An 18813-nucleotide genomic window follows, 5' to 3' on the forward strand; every position below is an offset into this window, starting at 1 on the left:
TGAAGCAAGAAACTAGACTTGGAATTTTGTTGCTCACAAAAGCATTTAATAAGTAACAAATGGTGGTTTGGTCAGGTAAGCTGTAGTTGGAAATGAGCCCCATGCAAGGATACATTTAGTTAGACATAGGTGGTCTTTCCTTAAGACAAAAGATGGAAAATATTTTCTTTATTTAGTACTGTATTGCAAGATGTCTTAGCAGGTACTACTTTCTGTTCCTTAGCTGTCCCTCTGAACTCTTACCTGCTCCAGAAGGGAGGGATCCAACATCAAATTACAGCACTCAGCTCTAACCCTGAGAGCTCTCTGGCCCACAGGATTACATCCAAGATTACAAACATCAAGACAAAGCCTAGTAACTGTCAAGCTTATCCACACCTCACTTTCCTATCTATGAATTTGCCTGAGAGGACCTTGTGTCCAATCTCATGCCCAATTGCAACATAAATAAACACTATCATCATTACCAAATACTCTTAACAAGCTAAAAGGGGAATTATAAACCTGTTTTTTTTCTCCCCTGGAATGTAGAGCATGCACCCATTCTCAGGTGTGCTAAACTTTGCATTTAGACTAGACTAAGAGTAGGCACAGTTTAGGCAAGGCCAAGTTGTAACTTAGGCTGTCCACTGAAAACCAACTTGGAAACAAGAGAAATACCTGTCAGTAAGTTGCATCAAGAATCTGCACTGTTTGTCTCTGAGCTGATACCTGCACATAAATGAAATGAGTGACATTGAGAAAACAAAGGTCACAAGTTTGCACTGCAGCCCTTCTTCAGGGCCAAATATCTGCTTGACTTTGCTGTGCATGGCATGGAGTTACACAGCCAAGTGCTGGAGTTACAGTCCAACTTTGGACAGCCAGAATGAGAGGAAAGAAGATGTTGCAGGAGTGAGTTTCCTGGTGGTTCCTCAGCACAGATTGTCCAGACAGAAAGCCTTTTTAGTATGAAGAGCTACTGCACTGGCTCTCACTGTATCTGAGAGATTGCAAGTTCAGTCAGTAGCATCAGCACTCCAGGCAGGTATTGGCTGTGGAGAATCTGCAGGAAAGAGAAAAAAAAGTGTGTCAAAGCAACAACTGCAACTGCCAGATTTCTGCACCCTGAAGCCCTGGTAGGAAGGAAACTACCAAGTGTTTTGTGTTTATTCAATTGCTCTGCTGTTGCTTTTCAGGTACCCGTACTTTTCCCACACTGATTATATATGAACTCTGTCCCATTATGAAAAGCCATAACTGAATTTACACAACAAACATTCCACAAGAGCACCCTTCAGAAAGCCTGAGATATCTTTGTGTGCTTGCCTGCAAAAGAAAAAGTTCTTTCAGACAGTTTTAAGTTATTACAGTTAAAAACAAGCAATGTACTCCTCATAATAGGCTAAATTTAAACAATTGCATTTACACAATGTGCCAAGGCCCATCACAGGGTAAATTTACACAGTTGCAATTACACAAACTGTTCTTTAACTCAGAAGAAAATATTGCTTGAAGGATATTAGAGATACCTCTGTAGAAAGGCCAGCACCTTTATGTAAAGGGTTACACGTGAAGGAATCTTCAGCTTGTGTCTTAATAACTATAACACTAGAAAGCTAGTGAACTTTTCTTAATTTTGGGATCTTTTTAAGTCCAAAAGGAATTTTGTTACGGCCTAAGAAATTTTCCTCATATCATAGCTAATACACCTATTTCTGGCCCCAGGCAAGTAGCTTCTGCTGCAAAACAGTAGTAGTAAAATACTGTACTGGAAGCTGCCCCATGAGATCTTCAGGTACAGCTATTTTACTTGGCCAGCATTAGGATAACCTGCTCCTTGGGGCCTCACCTTTACAATCCCATCACAGTGTGCTGAGGCAATCCCTGTGGAAACCTTCACCAGCTTTGCAGCTGACAAGTGGATCTTGAAGTGCCTGTGGAAGTGGGCATAAAGGCAGTCCATGAAGACATCCACCTCCCCTTGGGTGATCTCTCCTGGCGTTTTTTGCACCGTGTCCCACAGAGCTTTGGCATCCTCTGGGTGGATGGCATATGAAATATCCAGGGGCTGGGACAGGCAGGGCATGGAGAAGACCAGTTCCACGGCAGAGGCAGCTCTCTCCAGCTTGTAGCCAGCCCACATGGCCACCATCCAGCTGAGGTTCAGGGGGCTGATGGCCAGGCGGCGGAAGCAGCAGTCAAAAGTCTTCTGGAACCAGCTTCCAACCAAGGAGGTGTAGCTCTCAGCCCCGTGGGTCAGGAACAGGGGCAGGCAGGTGAAGTTCTCTGGCACGTTCTCAGAAAGTTCATCTCCAAACATGGAGCAGAACCAGCCCGACCACACCAGCTTGTCTTCAGAGTTCTTGGAGGAAGCTCGTGACCTTGAGGAGAGCTGGGATGGGGAGAAGAAGCATTTCAGTGCTGCAGAAAGCAAGTATGGCTGTTTTCTTTCTTCATCAGCTAAAAACAGATTTTGATTTAAAATTTTTAAGTTTTTGGTGGAAGTGTTTTTTTTTCCTTTAGGACCGTGCATGCAATGCTGTTTTCTGTCAAACACATACAGTTAGTAAGTCTATCCATTGCATCCCTAAAAGTTGAATGCAACTCTGAGTTTTAAGTTTATGCTGTTTAACTTGTATGGTACATCCTACAACCACAATGAACTTGACATTTCAGTAGCACATTTCACTTGAGGCAAAGCATTTTATTAATAAAATTAAAAATTAAAAAAGAAATATTAATTAGACCTGACTCTGGCCAGCTATACCAGCTTTATCCAGGAAGATGAATAAGCCATCTGAGTCCTGGCAGTAAATTGACTGCTGAACTAAAACATCAGACAGAGATTGCTCTGTATAGTCGTACTCTGATGCTGTTAAAAAGTTGAACTCAAACTTGCAATTTACTGTATGCATGGTTTAGGGGATCACAGAATCAATTAGGCTGAGAAAGACCTCTAAGGTCATCAAGTCCAGCCTATGACCAAACACCTCTCTGTCATTAGACCAGGGTTTTGACTGTGTCACATCCAGTCTTTCCTTGAACACCTCCAGAGATGGTACTGGGATAACTGATAAAAGATTAGTGTTAATCATAGAAGTTTTGGAGCTTGTATAAACCAGAATACTTAAAAAAATAAAATAAAAAAAAAATAACATGGACCCAGATAAAGGGAAATACATGATTAAATCCACTCTGTTTAAATCCCCCTGTTATGAGTATTGTGTATACCAGTTTGTAAAAAAAAAAAGAAAAGTTTTTTATAGTGTGAAAGGTTTTTCTGCAGAATCAGATTTCCTGCCTTCGTGTAATCAATCACAAACTATCTGCTAAAGATCAGACTTCCCACTTCATTTGTTTTTTATCTGCCAAGACCAGATGGTTACATGACCAATTGTCCCAAGAGCTGTCCCACTGAAGTTTGGAAGTTTCTTTGACCACCACTGCTTACCTTGCAGAATGACTACAACAAAGCAATAACAATTATTGATTACTACACGGAAAATCATCCTATAAAAAGGAGCTGCAAACCAAGTTCGGTGGAAGTGTGGAGTGGGCGGTGACCCCTCACGTTTTCCCCAGCGCGCTGCTTGTTCTGTCTATATAAAATAAACCAATCGAAATTTTGCTGAATATCGAGACTTTGTTTCTCATTTATAACAGTACCTCCACCATCTCCCAGTTCTTTCTGTGAAGAAATCCTTCCTAATGTCCAACCTAAACCCCCCCTGGCACAACTTAAGACTATAAACGTTCCAGTTAAAAACAGACAGGATTCAATTTCATTAAATCCCACTGGATGTGTGATGGACACAGCTAGGGTTTAATTCTGCGATTTTCTTTCAAGACAGCGCGCTTCCCCACAGCAAGACCAGCCCTCTCACCTGCACCAGGAGGGCAGCCTGGTCCAGCTCGCTGCCCCGGAGCTCGGCTAGGCTGGACAGGGCCACCTTGATGTCCAGCTCGACGCCCACCTCCACGGCCAGCCCCTTCTGCTTCTCGGCGGCGATGAAGGCGCTCAGCAGCCGCGCGTAGTCGCTGAGGCGGGAGCGGCGGAAGCGGTGCAGCGGGGTCACGCTGTACAGCGTCCAGGCTTTGCGCAGCGCGAACGCCGTTTGCTGCGGATCCGCGCTCTCCTAGGGGAAAACACAGCCGAGGGGATCGGGCTGGAGCCCGCTCTTCCCGCGCGGGCTGAGGGGACGGGGCGGGGACAGCGAGGAGACAAACAGCGAGGCGGCCCCGCCGTACCTGAGAGCACAGCGCCGGCACGGTGAGGCGGCCGCTGGCGCTGACGCCGAGGCGGCCGTGGCTCCGTGCGAAGGGCAGAGCCCGGGAGAGCTGCCTGAGGCTGGGCAGGGTCCGCGCCGTCCGTCCGTCCTCCAGCGCCTCCTCCGCCATGGCGGCCGCGGCCCGCCCGCGCCGTTCGAACGCGGCTCCCGTCGGCCCCCGCGCCGGGCCGCGCCCCGCCGCCATCTTTGAGGCGGGCGGCAGCGCCTGAGGGGGTTTTGCCCTTTTCCCCTCCCGAGCTCCCGTTTGTCGCTTCCCGCAGGCTCGTGGCGCTCCTCGCGTGTTTCTTGGGGGATGGCGCTGCCCCGGCTGCTGCTGCGGGCGCTGCACCGCGCGGCCGCTGCCGCCGCACCTGCGGCTCCAGGTGAGGAGCGCTGGTCTCGTCCCCGCGAGATTTGGGCTCCTTTGCTCCCGGGATACAGGTCAGGGTAGTCCACACAGCCGATTAATATAAAGTTATTTCTCCTGTATCACTTTATTATAGACTTGTGTAAATCTCTTTCAATTCCGGAGGCCGTAATGAAAGTAGGGAGATTGGCTCATAAAGTTATTTACATATATATACAGGTAGTGGTATCCTTCAGGCTTCTCCTTGCAAATGGTGTCCTATGACTTAGGCCATGATTACAGGCTCACGGAGGGTGTGCAAAGCTTTCTGTGACCGTGGTTCAGGCCTTTTCCCACTTGTTCCAGGCAGGAACTGTTCAGTTTACGTCAGTTGGGTGTCCTCCGTGTCCATTGAATTCCTGCTTTATTAAGCCCCGTTCTGTGTCGCCACCAGGAGCTGCAGCTGGCAGGACAAGGGGGGATGGCTTTGAGCTGAAGGAGGGCAGGTTTGGGCTGGATATTGGAATAAATTCCTCCCCGTGAGGATGGGGAGACCCTGGCACGTTGTCCAGAGAAGCTGTGGCTTCTCCTGGATCCCTGGCAGTGTCCAGGGCCAGGCTGGACGGGGCTTTGAACAGCCTGGCATAGCCCAGTCACTGTCCCTGCTCACGGCAGGGGTGTGGAATGACATGAGCTTAAGGTCCTTGATTCTGCTCTGGGATTCTGGATTTAAATGTGACATTGTCAGCGTCCCTCAGGATTGATCTGTGACTTTTGCTTCTCTTGCTCCTGGAATTTGCAGGGCAACAGTTTGCAGCAAGGCTGTGTTCAAGTATCTATAAAAAGTTTAACTGAGAAACATAAATAATCCCTGTTTAAAATACATTTGGACTAGCTTAATTTCGTGTTTATGACAGAGTATCTTGGTGCAGATCTATATATGAAGTAACTTCTCCATATATGTATAAATTGTATTGGGAGGGAAGACTCTTATTATTTATTCTGTCTCATCTGCAAAAGCTATAAGAGATTATATATATTTACTTTTTTTTTTTTTTTTTTTTTTTTTTTTTTTTTTTTTAATTTAAGACTTTAACAGTTTTGTCACCCGAACCAACACGTGTGGAGAGCTGCGTTCTGCTCATGTGGGACAGAAGGTGACCCTGTATGGATGGGTTCAGTATCAAAGGTAAGTGCAAACCATGGTGAAAATGGAGAGGATTATTTGCCAGACCAAGTCTAAGATGTGTTTCATCCAGCATTGCTCTCCAGGAATGGTCTGTATGGGATTTTTGATTTTAGCATCTCATTTTTGAGCAATTGAAGATGGAATCCCAGGAAAAGGAGTTGCAGTTATTGCAATGTGATCCTGGTGATTTTGTTTTTCAAGACCCTAGAGCATGTCTCACTGGGCAGTTTTTTGATGGATAAAGCACAGTGGCATCTGTCCCTGCTGCATCTGAAGAAATCAGCATTTATGGTTCTGGGTCTGGCAGTGTGGATTTTTCATGTGGAACTTTTTATGGGACAAGTGTTCCCCTTCTTGATTTATGATTTAGTTGTTGTTTTTATTCCATGTGCACTTTAGTTTTATTGCTCATTTAATTGTTTTTAGCTGAATGATGATTCCACCAGGAGAATTCACGTGTCCTGAATCCCTGCTCTGTGTGCATGAAAGCTCAAGTTAAAACTCTGCCTCTCATGGTTATTTGCATGTTGTCTGAGGCTGGTCACAAAGGGAAATAAATTGTTCAAGATTAGATTCAGGTGTGGGAAAAATGTGTATAATTCAATACTTGGAAGTGCTTTGGGATGACTTGCAGGGTACTGAAAGCATAGCCAGTTGCCATATGCTTTTAAAAAGTAGAAACTGCTAGATTTGTGAAAAAAATACTTTTCCTTTTGTGCTTTTCATGGCTCAGACAAGGCCTGTTTCTGGTTTTGAGAGATTTCCAGGGACTGACCCAGGTCATCATTCCTCAGGATGAGGTAAGTGCTACCAAAACACGATTCTGGGTGTTTTGGTTTTTTTTTTTTCCCTTGATAGCTTGGCTTCAGCAGCCACAGAGAGAAAGAGCAACTTTGTCAAACTGAGTGCTCTGACTCATAAGCAGATTGAAGTGTTGTGAGAGCCCTGACCTGACACTGCAACAGAGCCATCAGTGCTGTTTCCCAGTGATTTTGGATTGAGGTGCCTTTGTGCTGTTTGAATTTCTGTGAGCTCTGTCCTCTCCCTGCAGGCACATTCCCACCTGAAGGAGCTGCTGTCCAGTGCCCCAGTGGAGTCTGTGGTGCGAGTGACTGGGACAGTGTCCCCTCGACCCCTGGGGCAGCAGAACCCGGTGAGGAGGGGCTGGGGGGGCTCTCAGGGCTTCCATTCCTTGAAGGAAACAACCCTGGATGGTGGGATTATGGTGGGCTTTGTGTCAGAGCATTGCCACGATTGTTCTGGTTGTGTGGTAGCCCATCTTCAGTGTGATGTGACATAAGTGCTGTGTCAGATAGCAGGAGGATCTTAAAGCACAAATTAAACTGGATCCCAGCCCTTGGCAAGGGTAGTGCTAGCTTTTCCAGGCTTTCAAAGTGTGGTGGGAATTTCTTTTGCTTGAAAGCAAATATTGTCATTTTGAGTTCCATGGCATGTTTATTGATTTTGCCAGTCTCCTTGTATAGGAAACAATTTTTTAATATTCTGCATTTCTCAGCTGTCATTGTAATCAGCTGTAAATTGATCTTTTAGAATTGTACATGTAAGTGGCAGGTCTAAAAAGAGGACTGTATTTATGATCATGACACCTTTTTGCTCCATCTTGTAGATGACAATTTAAAATCCAGGCTTCAAGCAATGCCTTTCTTTCTTTTATTAATTTCTTCTTTTGTGGAAAGGTTGTATGTCCTTTCCCCTGGTAAATAGCAGGATCCTGCAGGATCAAGTGAACTTTGCTGTGCTTCAGTGCTACGTGAGGGGAGCTGCCTGCCCTCCCTTGGGACAGAGTCAAAAGAAGACCAGTTCTGAGAACTGCTGTTTAGAGCTGGAAGTTCTGAGAAGTTCCTCATGATTTGCCTTTTCTGACTGGCATTAAGGGCTGCTGCTGTTCATGCTCACTGAAACCTACATTGTGTGGTTTTGCTGAGGTTAATGTGTTTAGAGACCAGTATGCTACTGGGAAAAAAGCTGCCATCTTTGGTGAGGTGACTTGTGTTTCTCTAACCAGAAAGGAAATCTGGAAGAAATCTGTCCTTAGGAGAAGCTCTCTGACTTATGCACTGTGTTAGAAGGCAGGGAGGGTAATCACATTGCTTCTTTTTTTCCTCTTTGACCATCTGTGAAATACCTTTGTCCAACTGTTTTGAGTTTAATTTTTTTCTTGCCTTTTTGTTCTAGAAAATGCCAACAGGGGATATTGAAGTGAAGGCAGAGACTGCAGAGATACTAAACTCCTGCAAGAAGCTGCCTTTTGAAATCAAGGATTTTATCAAGGTGTCTGTGTTTTTCTTTTCTTTTTTTTTTTTTATCCAAGTGGTGGCTTTTCATTAAATTGGGAATTTGCCCAGGGTGATGGCAAAACATCTGAGAGTTGAGTCTGGTTCTCCCCATTTCACTTTGGAGGAATGATGGTATTTAAAACGGCTGCTGTTTGTTTGCTGGGAGGATTTATTTCCAGTTAGAACTAAGCAGAAAACAGGGCTTGAATGATCCCAGATTTCTGGAAGAACTGATGGTAAGGGAAAGAGTGAAAGAAATGGGTCTATGCTGTGCTTTTTGAGTGTGAAATGAGGCTGTTTTATTTGACTTTGGAATCACAGAATGGTTTTACTTGAACCGTAAAGATCACCTTGTTCCAAACCCCCTGCCATGGGTAGGATGCCACCCACTCAACCAGTGTAAGGAAAATTAATCCACAAACACCAGAGGTTTGTGTCCAAAAAGGAGACAGAGGAGTCCTTTTTGCTTTACTGGAATAAAGGGAGAGGCCATGGGGCATTCCCCTGGGATCTCTCAATGTTTGGAGGACACAGCCTCCTTTTATCCCAATTTCCCAGCTGCTTTTCCCTTTCTCTTTCCCCATGGGCTGAGGTACTTGAGAGGCACAAACTTCCCTGAACACCTGATACCTGAGATTCCCCTTCAATGTACAACCCTTCCTTTTAATTTTTAATTCTTATACAATTCATAGTTTTTCCCTGTTGTTTCTTTCATCTTCCGATACCAAATCTCATTTACCAGCAAACCTGCAGTTTGTAAAGGCAAATCTTTTTTCCCATTCACCAGTCAGTGGTATCCATCCCATTGTTTCTTTTATCTCTCAGTGCTGACTTTATCTACCAGCAGATCTACAGCTTGTTTGTAAAGACAAATGTGACATTCCTCTCACCAGGTTGCTCAGAGCTTCATCCAACACGGCCTTCAACCCTTCCAGGGATGGAGCAGCCACAACTTCTGTGACAACTAAGCACCATCCCTTTTTGCCTTCTCCCTTTTCCCCCTTGGCTTTAGGAGCATTTCAGTGGACATGCAGTTTGAATTTTGTCTCCTGATGCCGATTCTCTCCTCCGCAGAAGTCGGAGGCGCTGCGGATGCAGTACCGGTACCTGGACCTGCGCAGTGCCCGGCTGCAGTCCAACCTGCGCCTGAGATCTGCCATGGTGATGAGGATGCGCCAGTATCTCTGCAATCTGCACGGTGAGGAGCTGCCTGGAACACAGGCTGGACACTGCTAAAGGAGTAAAGCAGGGATTTATTTAAAAGGGAGCACCTGGGGCAGTGCAAGAGCCCAGCTGTGGCTCCATCCAAGGTGGACTCAGAGTCACGAGTTTCATGCTTTTATAAGTTTTGGTCCATTTCCATATTGGGGTTAATTGTCCGATTACAGCTGGAACTTGCTAACACTTTATGTGAAGTTCAGAGTCACACCCTAATACAGTACAGAATCTGGAAAATATAAAAGCTAAACTTAAGGCATTATTTCCCCCCTTCAGGCATCAGGAGCAAACATTTCAGCTCTCCCTGCTGCTTTTTCCTAGTGCTGGCAGACATTCCTAGCCAACTTGCTACTCCAAAGTCGTCCCACTTAACAAGGACGTGTCTGTGGTGGACTCTTTAGTGGGATGTTGTCAGGCCTGAAGAACAAAGTGTATTGAAATCTCTTGGCATGTTACAAGACAGTTGTTTCAAATTAGCTGTTTCCAATGAGAAAAGACTCTTTGCAGGTAATTGCCCTCTTTTGGTCACACAGTTGAGGCATGCCAAAGGGATGGATTTTGTTGAGGGCTTTGCTTCTCCTAAAATCAGGAAGTGCTTTTTGGAAAATCAGTGCCTGGTTCAGAATAGATAGAGAATTAACACATTTTCAGCCTGTTTGGAGTCCTTTGTCATCAACAGTTCTGGCAGGACATCAGAGTAGCTCAGAGCTTTTAGATCCGTCATTACAGGAATAATTATTAGCAGTAGTAAAGTGTGTTGGTTTTGGAGAGGCTCCATGGTATGCTAGATGACCTATTTTGCTGACTAACCCTACTCTAGCCTACTCTGTCATGTAGTTCTCCCTCTTCTCAGCATATTCTGTGTTTGTTTCCCAGGGTTTGTGGATGTGGAAACTCCAACTCTGTTTAAAAGAACCCCAGGGGTATGTATGTGATGCTTTTTGGCCTCCTGCAGCTGCACAGTCAGGGCTGAATCATTTCCAGTTGCCACTCAGCCTTCATTGCTTTTCCCTTGCTAAATAAGAGCTTGTGGAACTTCTGATGTCATCCACAGATCCTTTTTAAAGTAGAGGGAGAGAAAGAGGAGAGATGATAACTTCTGATTATGTCCTGGTTTTGAACCTTCAGATGAAATAAGCTTCTGCCTTGTAGGTCACATGTTGAATGCAAGTCTATCCTGGGATTATAAACCCAAAAAACTTTAAAACACTGTATTTTCAGCATTTATCTCTTGACCAGTAGGTTATTGTGGAGGTAATACTCAAATAAATTTAATTTCTGATCTTATATTCCTTTCTTTCACTTCAAAAATAGTCAGAGAGAAGAGAGCTGTAGGTGAGCAATTGTTGATGCATCTAATCTGGAGTTCTTGCATGTAAGATGGATGGTCTATTATGCATTAGTCTCTGAGGAGAAGGTAGAGAATTCTCCTTTGGAATATTTTAGAGCAAGTTTCTTAACAGATGCTAAGTGCAAAGTACAAACAATGGGGAAAATAGGTCCTTTCCTCTTGCACTTCCAGTGTTTGTTGTGTCAGAAATTGGGGCCACTTCTTGCTGAACTCTGTAAATTTTCTTTCTGATGCCAGGGAGCCAAAGAATTCCTTGTGCCCTCGAGGGAAGCAGGCAAGTTCTACTCTCTGCCTCAGAGTCCTCAGCAGTTCAAGCAGCTCCTCATGGTAGGAGGACTGGACAGGTAAGAGTTTCTTGGACTCTGCATGTCCTGTCTAGGGTTTGATTGCTTAATCTGTGAAGTTTTAGAAACTTCTCCCAAAAAAACTTACTGCCAAGGATTTGTATCTTGAAGAGGGATCCTTAAATACTTGGGACTTTATAGTCAGATGAAATGTATCCTTCTGGGTAGCTGCAATCTTTACTGCTTTGTTAAACACAAACCTGATGTGAAGCAGAGCCTGCCTGAAGGGCAGAAAATCTAATGTGTGATAAAAGCAGCTCCAGGAGTACCCTGTACAGCTAATTGAGGTGAGGGTGGGCAGCTGAGCATGCCTGAGACAAGGAAAAAAGCATGTCAGGCTGCCCAAGTGCAGAGCTTTTAATTGGGCTTTATTAATTGGGCAAATGAAGTGGATGGACAGGGAGACAGACAATTGTTCACATGATGAACTGCAGGCCAGGTCTTGTCTGAGTGTTTTGGAGAGTCCTGGAGTGGAAGGTGGAATAAAGAGTTGAGTGTGCTGCCCTTGAGGGGCAGCTCACCTGGCAGTCTCCATATGCCTGTGGAAGATCTGGCTGGAGATGGATACAGCTGCTGATAGAGTTGCTTCCACTCAAAATTCCATTCTTTTGAAGGGATGGGACCAGAGATCACCTGCTGTGGGAACAGAGCACTCTCTCTGTTTTACTTCTTTTTTCCTTATCTTTTGCATGATCAGTTCTATAGCCACAGTTCAGTTCAGGGATGCTTTAAGTTGTTATCTAAGTCCAAGTGTCACTGCAGGTACTTCCAGGTCGCTCGCTGCTACCGGGATGAGGGTTCACGGCCTGACAGGCAGCCAGAGTTCACCCAGGTAACCACCCTGCTCCTCAGCCCAGCTGCCTCATAGCTGTTTTCCCTTCTGGAGGCTTAGTCTGTGCTATCTGGTGCTGCTTGGGGGGTGTAGGGTTGGTTGGTGTGTGTTTCACAGACACAGCCCTTGGAGTTGATGTGGGATGTTCCTGTCCTTGGCTGGCTGCAGTGCCCCAGGTGCAGATGTGGGAATTGTGTTGCAGCAGTGATGCTACTTTGATGATGCATTCTCCTCCTGTGCTGCTAGGTCAGACATCCCATTCCTCAGCCTTGAAATCCCAGGCTGAGTTAGCCTGGTTCACTCAAGGCTGCTTCTGGTGTCCTTGTCATCGTTACCTCATTCACTCTCTGAGGAGGCTGTTGCCTGAGTCATCAGCCTGGAGGGTGATCCTAAGCCTGTTCCCAGCCTAATGCAGTCATGCTGTGACATCATTTTGTGTGTTGTTTCTTTTTTTTGCTGGCTTTGTACTCACAAGTAGCAGCATGAAAGCACAATCTGTAACTAATGTAGAATTCCCCCCTTGTTCTCTGTTTTAAGATAGATATAGAGATGTCCTTTGTAGATCAAACTGGAATCCAGAGGCTTATAGAGGGCCTCCTGCAATATTCCTGGCCTGAGGAAAGAGGCTCCATTAGAACTCCTTTCCCTTCCATGACATATGAGGAAGCACTGGCTGAGTATGGGACTGATAAGCCAGACACTCGTTTTGGGATGAAGGTGAGGTTTTGCCCATTGGAAACCTGCAGCTTTACCTTTCAGTCAGTCTTAATAACCTTTGCATCATGGATACATGGTTGGCTGGAGTTTTGAGTGCTGTAATTTACCCAAGGTGTCTGTCCCATTCTGTTTTATGCAGTCTGCTTAAGAAGAGAGGATTTGATCAGTTGACTGTGGAAAATATATGTTCTAATAAAACTTTATTTTAAAAGTGATTTAGCATTAGGGAGCAATGCATCTTGACTGTTTCAAGAGCAAAAGCTCCTAAAAGGGAATAGTGTTGAGGGTGCTAAGACAGGTGCAGGAATTTTTCCTTTGTGTTCCTACCAGCAATGCTTTTTCCTGTGCTCTCTCCTTTGTCAGATTGTGGATATCAGTGATGTTTTACGAGGATCAAACATTCACTTTGTGCAGAATGCCCTCAGTTACCCACATGGCTCCATCAGAGCCATTTGTATCCCTCAGGGAGTGGTAAGTGATGCTTTTACATCTGTTTATGGTTTATGTGGAATAAATCAAATGCCAATTTGAATTCCTTTGTTGGTATGGAAATGTTCCTTGCTATTACTGGTGTTGTTAAGGGAATTTGGGATTGGTTGTGATCTATGTCAGTTTGGGCTGAGTGGTGTTAGAATGATAAGGCAATAGAAGAGTATTTTATCCTTAGGAAGAAGAGGAAAACAGTAGAGCTGCAAGATCCCCTGAGGATAGGGAACCTTCTTGGGGTTTCACTTTGTTTTTTGTCACCTTTTTGATGTGCATCTCCATAATAAATTGTGCCTTGCAATAGGAGAGTGAAACAGGCTTGGGCATGGCACAGCTCTGGGACAGGCAGAAAAGGGTCAGGTGGTTCCCTGTCCTTCTGTTTGTTTCTGCTGCATTTTTGGGTACAATTTGTGTCTTGTGATGAGAATGTCATGGACCAAATCCAAGGCTGACAATAGATGTGGAAGACTTTTGACACAGCCCTGCATTTTGGCAAGGAAGCAGGTTTAATTCTGGCTATAGGCATCTTTGTAGTATGGAAAAACAAATCCTCAAAATATTGAGTTGTATTTGGGGTACAGGGCTTTGTGGTCATGGTTTCCCTTGGGATTTCCTTTCATTCCTTTCACAAAGTGCAAGTTAGTGGCTTCTTATGAGAGAGGACAGAGGTGTTTGTTAGAGCAACACAAAAGTGGCATCTAGACCCACCTGAAACACTGGAGTAGATGAAAAAAAATCAAGATCTTGGTGCAGGTTCTCATTTACTGCATGGCTTCGCATGCAGTAGTCAGCCCAGTTGTTTTTTCTCTGTTCTTCCTCCAGTTTGAGCTCTGCATTCCCCAGCCACAGTGTGGTGGTGTAACCTTATTTCTGCAGGCTAGAGGCAGTGATCTGACCCTGCTGATAAATTTATCTGTGAGAGGGGCTGAAAAATGTAGATCTAGAGGGGTCTTTTCCTGAAAGGAGCCCTCAGAGCAGACACCCACCCCAGTGCTACAGACGACCCCTGTCATCTTCCACAGCCCTCATAAGAACTTGAGCTAGAAATAAAAGAATGGAGAAGTTTGGAACCAGCTTAATCAGTAGATTTGATACCTAGTCAAATTTTCCAAGCTGATCTTTGCTGTATCTTCTCTTGCTCTTTCCCCAGAGGTATCTTACAAATAAAGACTTGGAGTCATTGAAGGAGTCTGCAAAATCCCAGTTTAACCAGGTGAGACAGGAGCTTTCCTGAGGCTTTGGGAAGGCTGAGTGACAAGGTGTGATAAAGGCAGAGGGAGGTAGGGGAGCAGTTTTTAACAGCTGAGAGTCAAAGCATGTGATGCTTTGAGGCAAGAGAGGGCAGCACTGCACTGAACATACCCTTCCCTTTCCCCAGGAAATCATGGAAATTATCTGCAGACCTGATGGAAGCTTGAAGTCTCTGCTTACCAAGTTCCTTGGTGAGAAGGAGCAGTCAGAGCTCATCCAAGCTCTGAACATGCAGGAGGATGATGTGGTGCTGCTGGCAGCTGGAGAACACAAGCAAGTGGTAGGAGGCATTTCTTGGGTGATGGTTTTGATGTTATCTGACCTTAGTCTGATTCTTCTTATTATTAAAATAGGTCATCATCTAATTTTCTGTTTCTCTGGAGCAGCAGCTATAGCAACAGCAAATAAAGCATGAAATGTACCTATTATTTTTATGGCCTCTAGTCCAATTCTGGGCAGAACTTGTAACTGAAATGAAGGCTGAAATACAAAAATCCTTGCAACAAATCAGTGCTTTCTTTTCTCTTAACTTCATTTTGAAAGCATCATACAGATTGGAAAATGAGGTCAACTAGATAATTGTGCCTCTCATAAGTGAATGACTTATTAGCAGCAGTGGTGGGAGATTTTATCCCTATCCTTTTCTCTATTCTTGCCAGCAGATGTTGCCTTCCAAGCATTGTTTTATTGTAATGTGTCACACTTTGCTCAATAGCATGACAATATTTTGTATTCCTTTGTGCCTCCATTTCCCTATCTGCAAAGTGTGGCTCTTACATGTGCTCCCCCAGTTAATCCACGTGGGTGGAGCTGGAGGTTAGTCTGAGAAAGTTCTGAAGATGAAATAGCTGGAAAAACATGGCCATCCAGGCTCCTTACTTGGTGTCTGTCAAACCTCAGCAGGAAGGTGCTGTATTTCAGGCAGAAGTGTTCAAGGCAGCAAAGCCTTGCAGCTGGTGCTGTCTGTAGTTCCTTTATGGAGCAGTGTTTCCCTGGCTGGTGTTTGAGAGCCTTCCCTGATGGTGCAATGCCTGTCCCATGTCTCCCTTCTCTCTTGCAGTGCTCTGCATTAGGGGCCCTGCGGCTGTTGAGTGCTGATCTCCTGGAGGCAGCTGGGCTGCAGCTCCGTGATTCCACAGCCTTTCACTTCCTCTGGGTGGTGGATTTCCCCCTTTTCCTCCCCAAGGCTGAGAATCCCACTGAGCTGGAATCTGCTCATCACCCCTTCACTGCCCCCCATCCTTCAGATGCCAGCCTCCTGTATTCTGATCCTGCAAAGGTAACCAACTTCATGCCTGCCTGCTGGCTCTTTTACAGCTGCTCCCATGGAAAACCAGGCAAGCAACAGCTGGGTTTGGTGTGAAAAGAGGTGTTGTTTTGTAGGACTGACTGCACAAGGAAGGTGTAGATCTTGACAAGAGTCCATAGGAAGCTGCTAAGATGATCCAAGGATTGGAGCATTTCTCCTATGAGGAGAGGCTGAAGGAGCTCAGGTTATTCGTCCTGGAGAGGAGAAGGCTCAGGAGCAACATTAGAGTTCTTTCCAGTGCCCAGAGAGGCTACAAGAGAGCTGGAGGGGGACATTTTGCAGGGGCAAACAGTGATAGGACACTGAAAGAGGGTAGACTTTGTATTAGGGAAAAAATCTTCCCTGTTAGACCCTGGCATAGCTTGCCAAGAGCAGCTGTGGCTCACCCTGGCAATGTTCAAGGCCAGGCTGGGTGGGGCTTGGGGCATCCTGGGATAGTGGAAGGTGTCCTTGCCCGTGGCAGAGGGTTGGAATTAGAGGATCTTGAAGGTCCCTCCCAACCCAAACCATTGTGTGATTCTATGATCTTGTACATGTCTGGAAGAGATGGCTTCCTGATGACTGCAAGTATTCACATGTGCCCCAGAAAAAGGAGCTTCTGGGAAACAGAGATCTTACATTCTGACCCATCCCATTTGCTTCAGGTTGGATGAACTTTTCAAAAGTATTTGTTCTCTCACATCAGTCAGAGGCAGTCCAGCAGGACTGGTACCTGAATTGCAATGTACCCCTGAGAGAGCAGTTTCACAGAGTTCATGGCTTCATTCCCAGTGTCTTTGCCCTCTCTGTGCAGGTTGTTTGTAGGTGCACTGTGGCCCAGCCTCACCAAGGTGCCTGTCCCTGTCTCTCTGCAGGTCCGTAGCCAGCACTATGACCTTGTGCTGAATGGCAGTGAGGTTGGAGGTGGCTCCATCAGAATTCACAGTGCAGAACAGCAGCGATTTGTGCTGGAGAAAGTGCTGAAGGTAACACCTACAGATGCCTCTAATGCTCTCTTGGAGATTTAAAAGCAGTAATTAATTGAAATATTAGTTGCATATTCTGAAAGAAACACTTGTGTGCTCTTCAGATAGAGACATAACTCCTAGCCCTGAGCAATAGATGATTTCATTGTACCTTCATCTTGTGATGCTAATAGGAAGAGCATTGCTTGGCCAATGACACCTCTTAATGTAATTTTGCAGGAGGATTCTGAGGTGCTTTCCCATCTGATTGAGGCTTTGGAATTTGGAGCTCCACCTCACGGAGGGATTGCTTTAGGTAAGTGATCTGTAGCTCTGCAGATACAGGTGTGTATCTCACTTCCCTTCTTCCTCACCTGTTTTGCTCATGAATGCAGAAAATGGCAGGGTTTGGTTTTTTCTCTAAAACAATGCAAGTTTGTGGTTTAAAGAAATAGGGAAAACCCCCACCCAACAAACAACACCCTCCCTACACTTGCCAAAATAAAAAGCCTACCAAAAACAAAGGTATTCTAACCTGTGGTCTTCCAGTTTGACTTTCCTCCATCCAGTCACCCAGAGGCTTTTGTTCCTCTTGAGTTGTAATCCTTCCAAACTGGTTGATACAGAGCTCTGAGCTGTGAAGCAGAGCCCTGCCACTGTTCTGCCATTCAGCTGCCCAGGTTTTGTTCTGCTGTGTTTGCTGTCTGTGTCCTGCAGCCCTTAGTGTGTTACAGAACTTCATGCAATATTGAAAAGCTTTATTTTGGTAGACATTTCTGCTCTCGAGGCAAATCTGTTTATCTGCTACCAGCTGAGATTAATTTTTTTTCCTCCCTTACTTGTTTCACTCATTTTCTTCAAGCTCAGTGATATTACCTCCTCAATCTTTCTGGTTTTTCTGACTCAGGGGAGGTAATAAAGAGCCATAACTCAAGTGTTTCAGCAATTTGTTTTCTGCTTGTAGGACTTGACAGGCTGATCTCTCTCATTGTTGACGCTCCAAGTATCCGGGACGTCATTGCCTTTCCAAAATCCTTCAGGGGACGAGACCTGATGGGCAATGCTCCAGACTATGTCACTCCAGAAGAACTAGAGCCATATCACATTCAGGTTTCCTGGCCTCTTGAAGAAAAAGAGGCAAAGAAAAACTGACTTCATGCCAGTGATGTAAGCTGATCTGATCTGCCAGAGGTGGTTACAGCTTCTAAAGGCCGGGACACAGTTCAGAAAGTATCAGCTGTTGTGGCAGGGTGAGGAACAGTCCAACTCCACTGTACTGTGGCAGTTTCAGGATGGAGTGTGGGGAGGAGATAAGGGGTCTTCCTGATAGGAATTCACCTTTGGGAAGTAATGGAAAAGACATGCAAAAAAGCAATAGAAAAGATCATAATTTTATAATAGGATATTGAGACTGTTTGCTTTTGGGTATTGTATTGAAGATGGAATCTGGTTTTTCCCAACCCTCAGTTTTAACATGTTCCCTGTAAAGTGTTCCTCCTCCCCTCTGGAGGAGATAACTTCTCTGGCAGGAATTAAATCATGATCCTCATTAAATCATGTCAGCTGAGCACTGTGACAATAAAACTGTGCTGGACCAGGAGCTCTGGACACTGCACAGCTGAACTTCAGCACAGCCAGCAACTTATCTCCAGATCATGCAGGACTTTGCCACAGGGAGTTCACACTCAGCTGTTTTCCCTTCAGAGGAGAGGGAGAGAAGCATCAATGATGTTTGCACCAGTTGTCCTTGTAATACTCATCAAGGAGATGTTGATCTATCTTTGGGGCCTGTGGTCCTGGTGCTTTCAGCACAGTCATTCAGGAGTTTGTATGTTTATAAATAAAGTTTATCTGGCTGTGTCATTCTGCCTGAGTGTAGCTTTGGACTTTCTCTACCACAGCAAGCTGCCAGTTTGGTTTTGTGACTCCTGGTCATCCCCAGGAGATGACAAGAAATCCATGGGAGCACATCACAGTTCCCAGTCTTTTGTAAGTGCTGCCTCTTCCTGCAAACCTGCTGCTGCAGTGGTGAGTGAGGCACAGCAAGTTCCTCCCCAAGGAGAACTGTTCATCCCTGTCCCACACCAGAACATCCACAGAACAGGGCAGAGGGAACTGAGGGAAACAGGTTCCTTGGTGCAGGTGAGAAGATGGTGCAAAGGAAGAAAAGGGAGAGCTCCTGTGTCCCAGCTGGGATGGACAGCAGGAATCACATGCCAGGAAAGTGCTGGAGGACAGAAGGAAGACTTGTCTGAGTTCTTGTCTGAGCTGATACTGAG

At 45.3% G+C, this 18813-nt stretch overlaps 2 protein-coding genes across 2 annotated transcripts; one reads left to right on the top strand and one right to left on the bottom strand.

The window, feature by feature from the left end:
* Positions 1–24: 24 nt before the first annotated feature.
* Positions 25–4470, bottom strand: CENPL (centromere protein L). Its single transcript, XM_079313402.1, has 4 exons — positions 4231–4470; positions 3867–4118; positions 1832–2374; positions 25–1045 (listed from the first exon to the last, which is right to left on the bottom strand). The coding sequence occupies exons 1-4, from the start codon at positions 4453–4455 to the stop codon at positions 974–976; spliced, it is 1092 nt and encodes a 363-aa protein (XP_079169528.1). The 5' UTR covers positions 4456–4470; the 3' UTR covers positions 25–973.
* On the top strand, positions 4451–18395 carry DARS2 (aspartyl-tRNA synthetase 2, mitochondrial). The gene is made up of 17 exons (XM_079313392.1): positions 4451–4633; positions 5686–5785; positions 6519–6585; positions 6837–6938; positions 7982–8077; positions 9157–9280; positions 10177–10223; positions 10889–10995; positions 11758–11827; positions 12365–12544; positions 12908–13015; positions 14181–14243; positions 14409–14561; positions 15342–15560; positions 16445–16555; positions 16775–16850; positions 17499–18395. Exons 1-17 carry the CDS (start codon positions 4564–4566, stop codon positions 17684–17686), a joined length of 1881 nt encoding a protein of 626 aa, XP_079169518.1. The 5' UTR covers positions 4451–4563; the 3' UTR covers positions 17687–18395.
* The last annotated feature ends 418 nt before the right edge of the window (positions 18396–18813 follow it).

The sequence above is a fragment of the Erithacus rubecula genome, assembly GCF_903797595.1.
Source record: "Erithacus rubecula genome assembly, chromosome: 10".
Taxonomy (NCBI): Eukaryota; Metazoa; Chordata; class Aves; order Passeriformes; family Muscicapidae; genus Erithacus; species Erithacus rubecula.

Bases quoted from the DNA above. Each gene is read 5' to 3' on its own strand.
- CENPL (XM_079313402.1), bottom strand. From the start codon at position 4,455: ATGGCGGCGGGGCGCGGCCCGGCGCGGGGGCCGACGGGAGCCGCGTTC. The intron at 4,119-4,230 runs GTACGGCGGGGC...GTTTTCCCCTAG, and splicing joins TGCCGGCGCTGTGCTCTCAG to GAGAGCGCGGATCCGCAGCA. The intron at 1,046-1,831 runs GTGAGGCCCCAA...TCTTTCCTGCAG, and splicing joins ACTGTGATGGGATTGTAAAG to ATTCTCCACAGCCAATACCT.
- DARS2 (XM_079313392.1), top strand. From the start codon at position 4,564: ATGGCGCTGCCCCGGCTGCTGCTGCGGGCGCTGCACCGCGCGGCCGCT. The intron at 10,996-11,757 runs GTAAGAGTTTCT...GTGTCACTGCAG, and splicing joins ATGGTAGGAGGACTGGACAG to GTACTTCCAGGTCGCTCGCT. The intron at 15,561-16,444 runs GTAACCAACTTC...GTCTCTCTGCAG, and splicing joins TGTATTCTGATCCTGCAAAG to GTCCGTAGCCAGCACTATGA.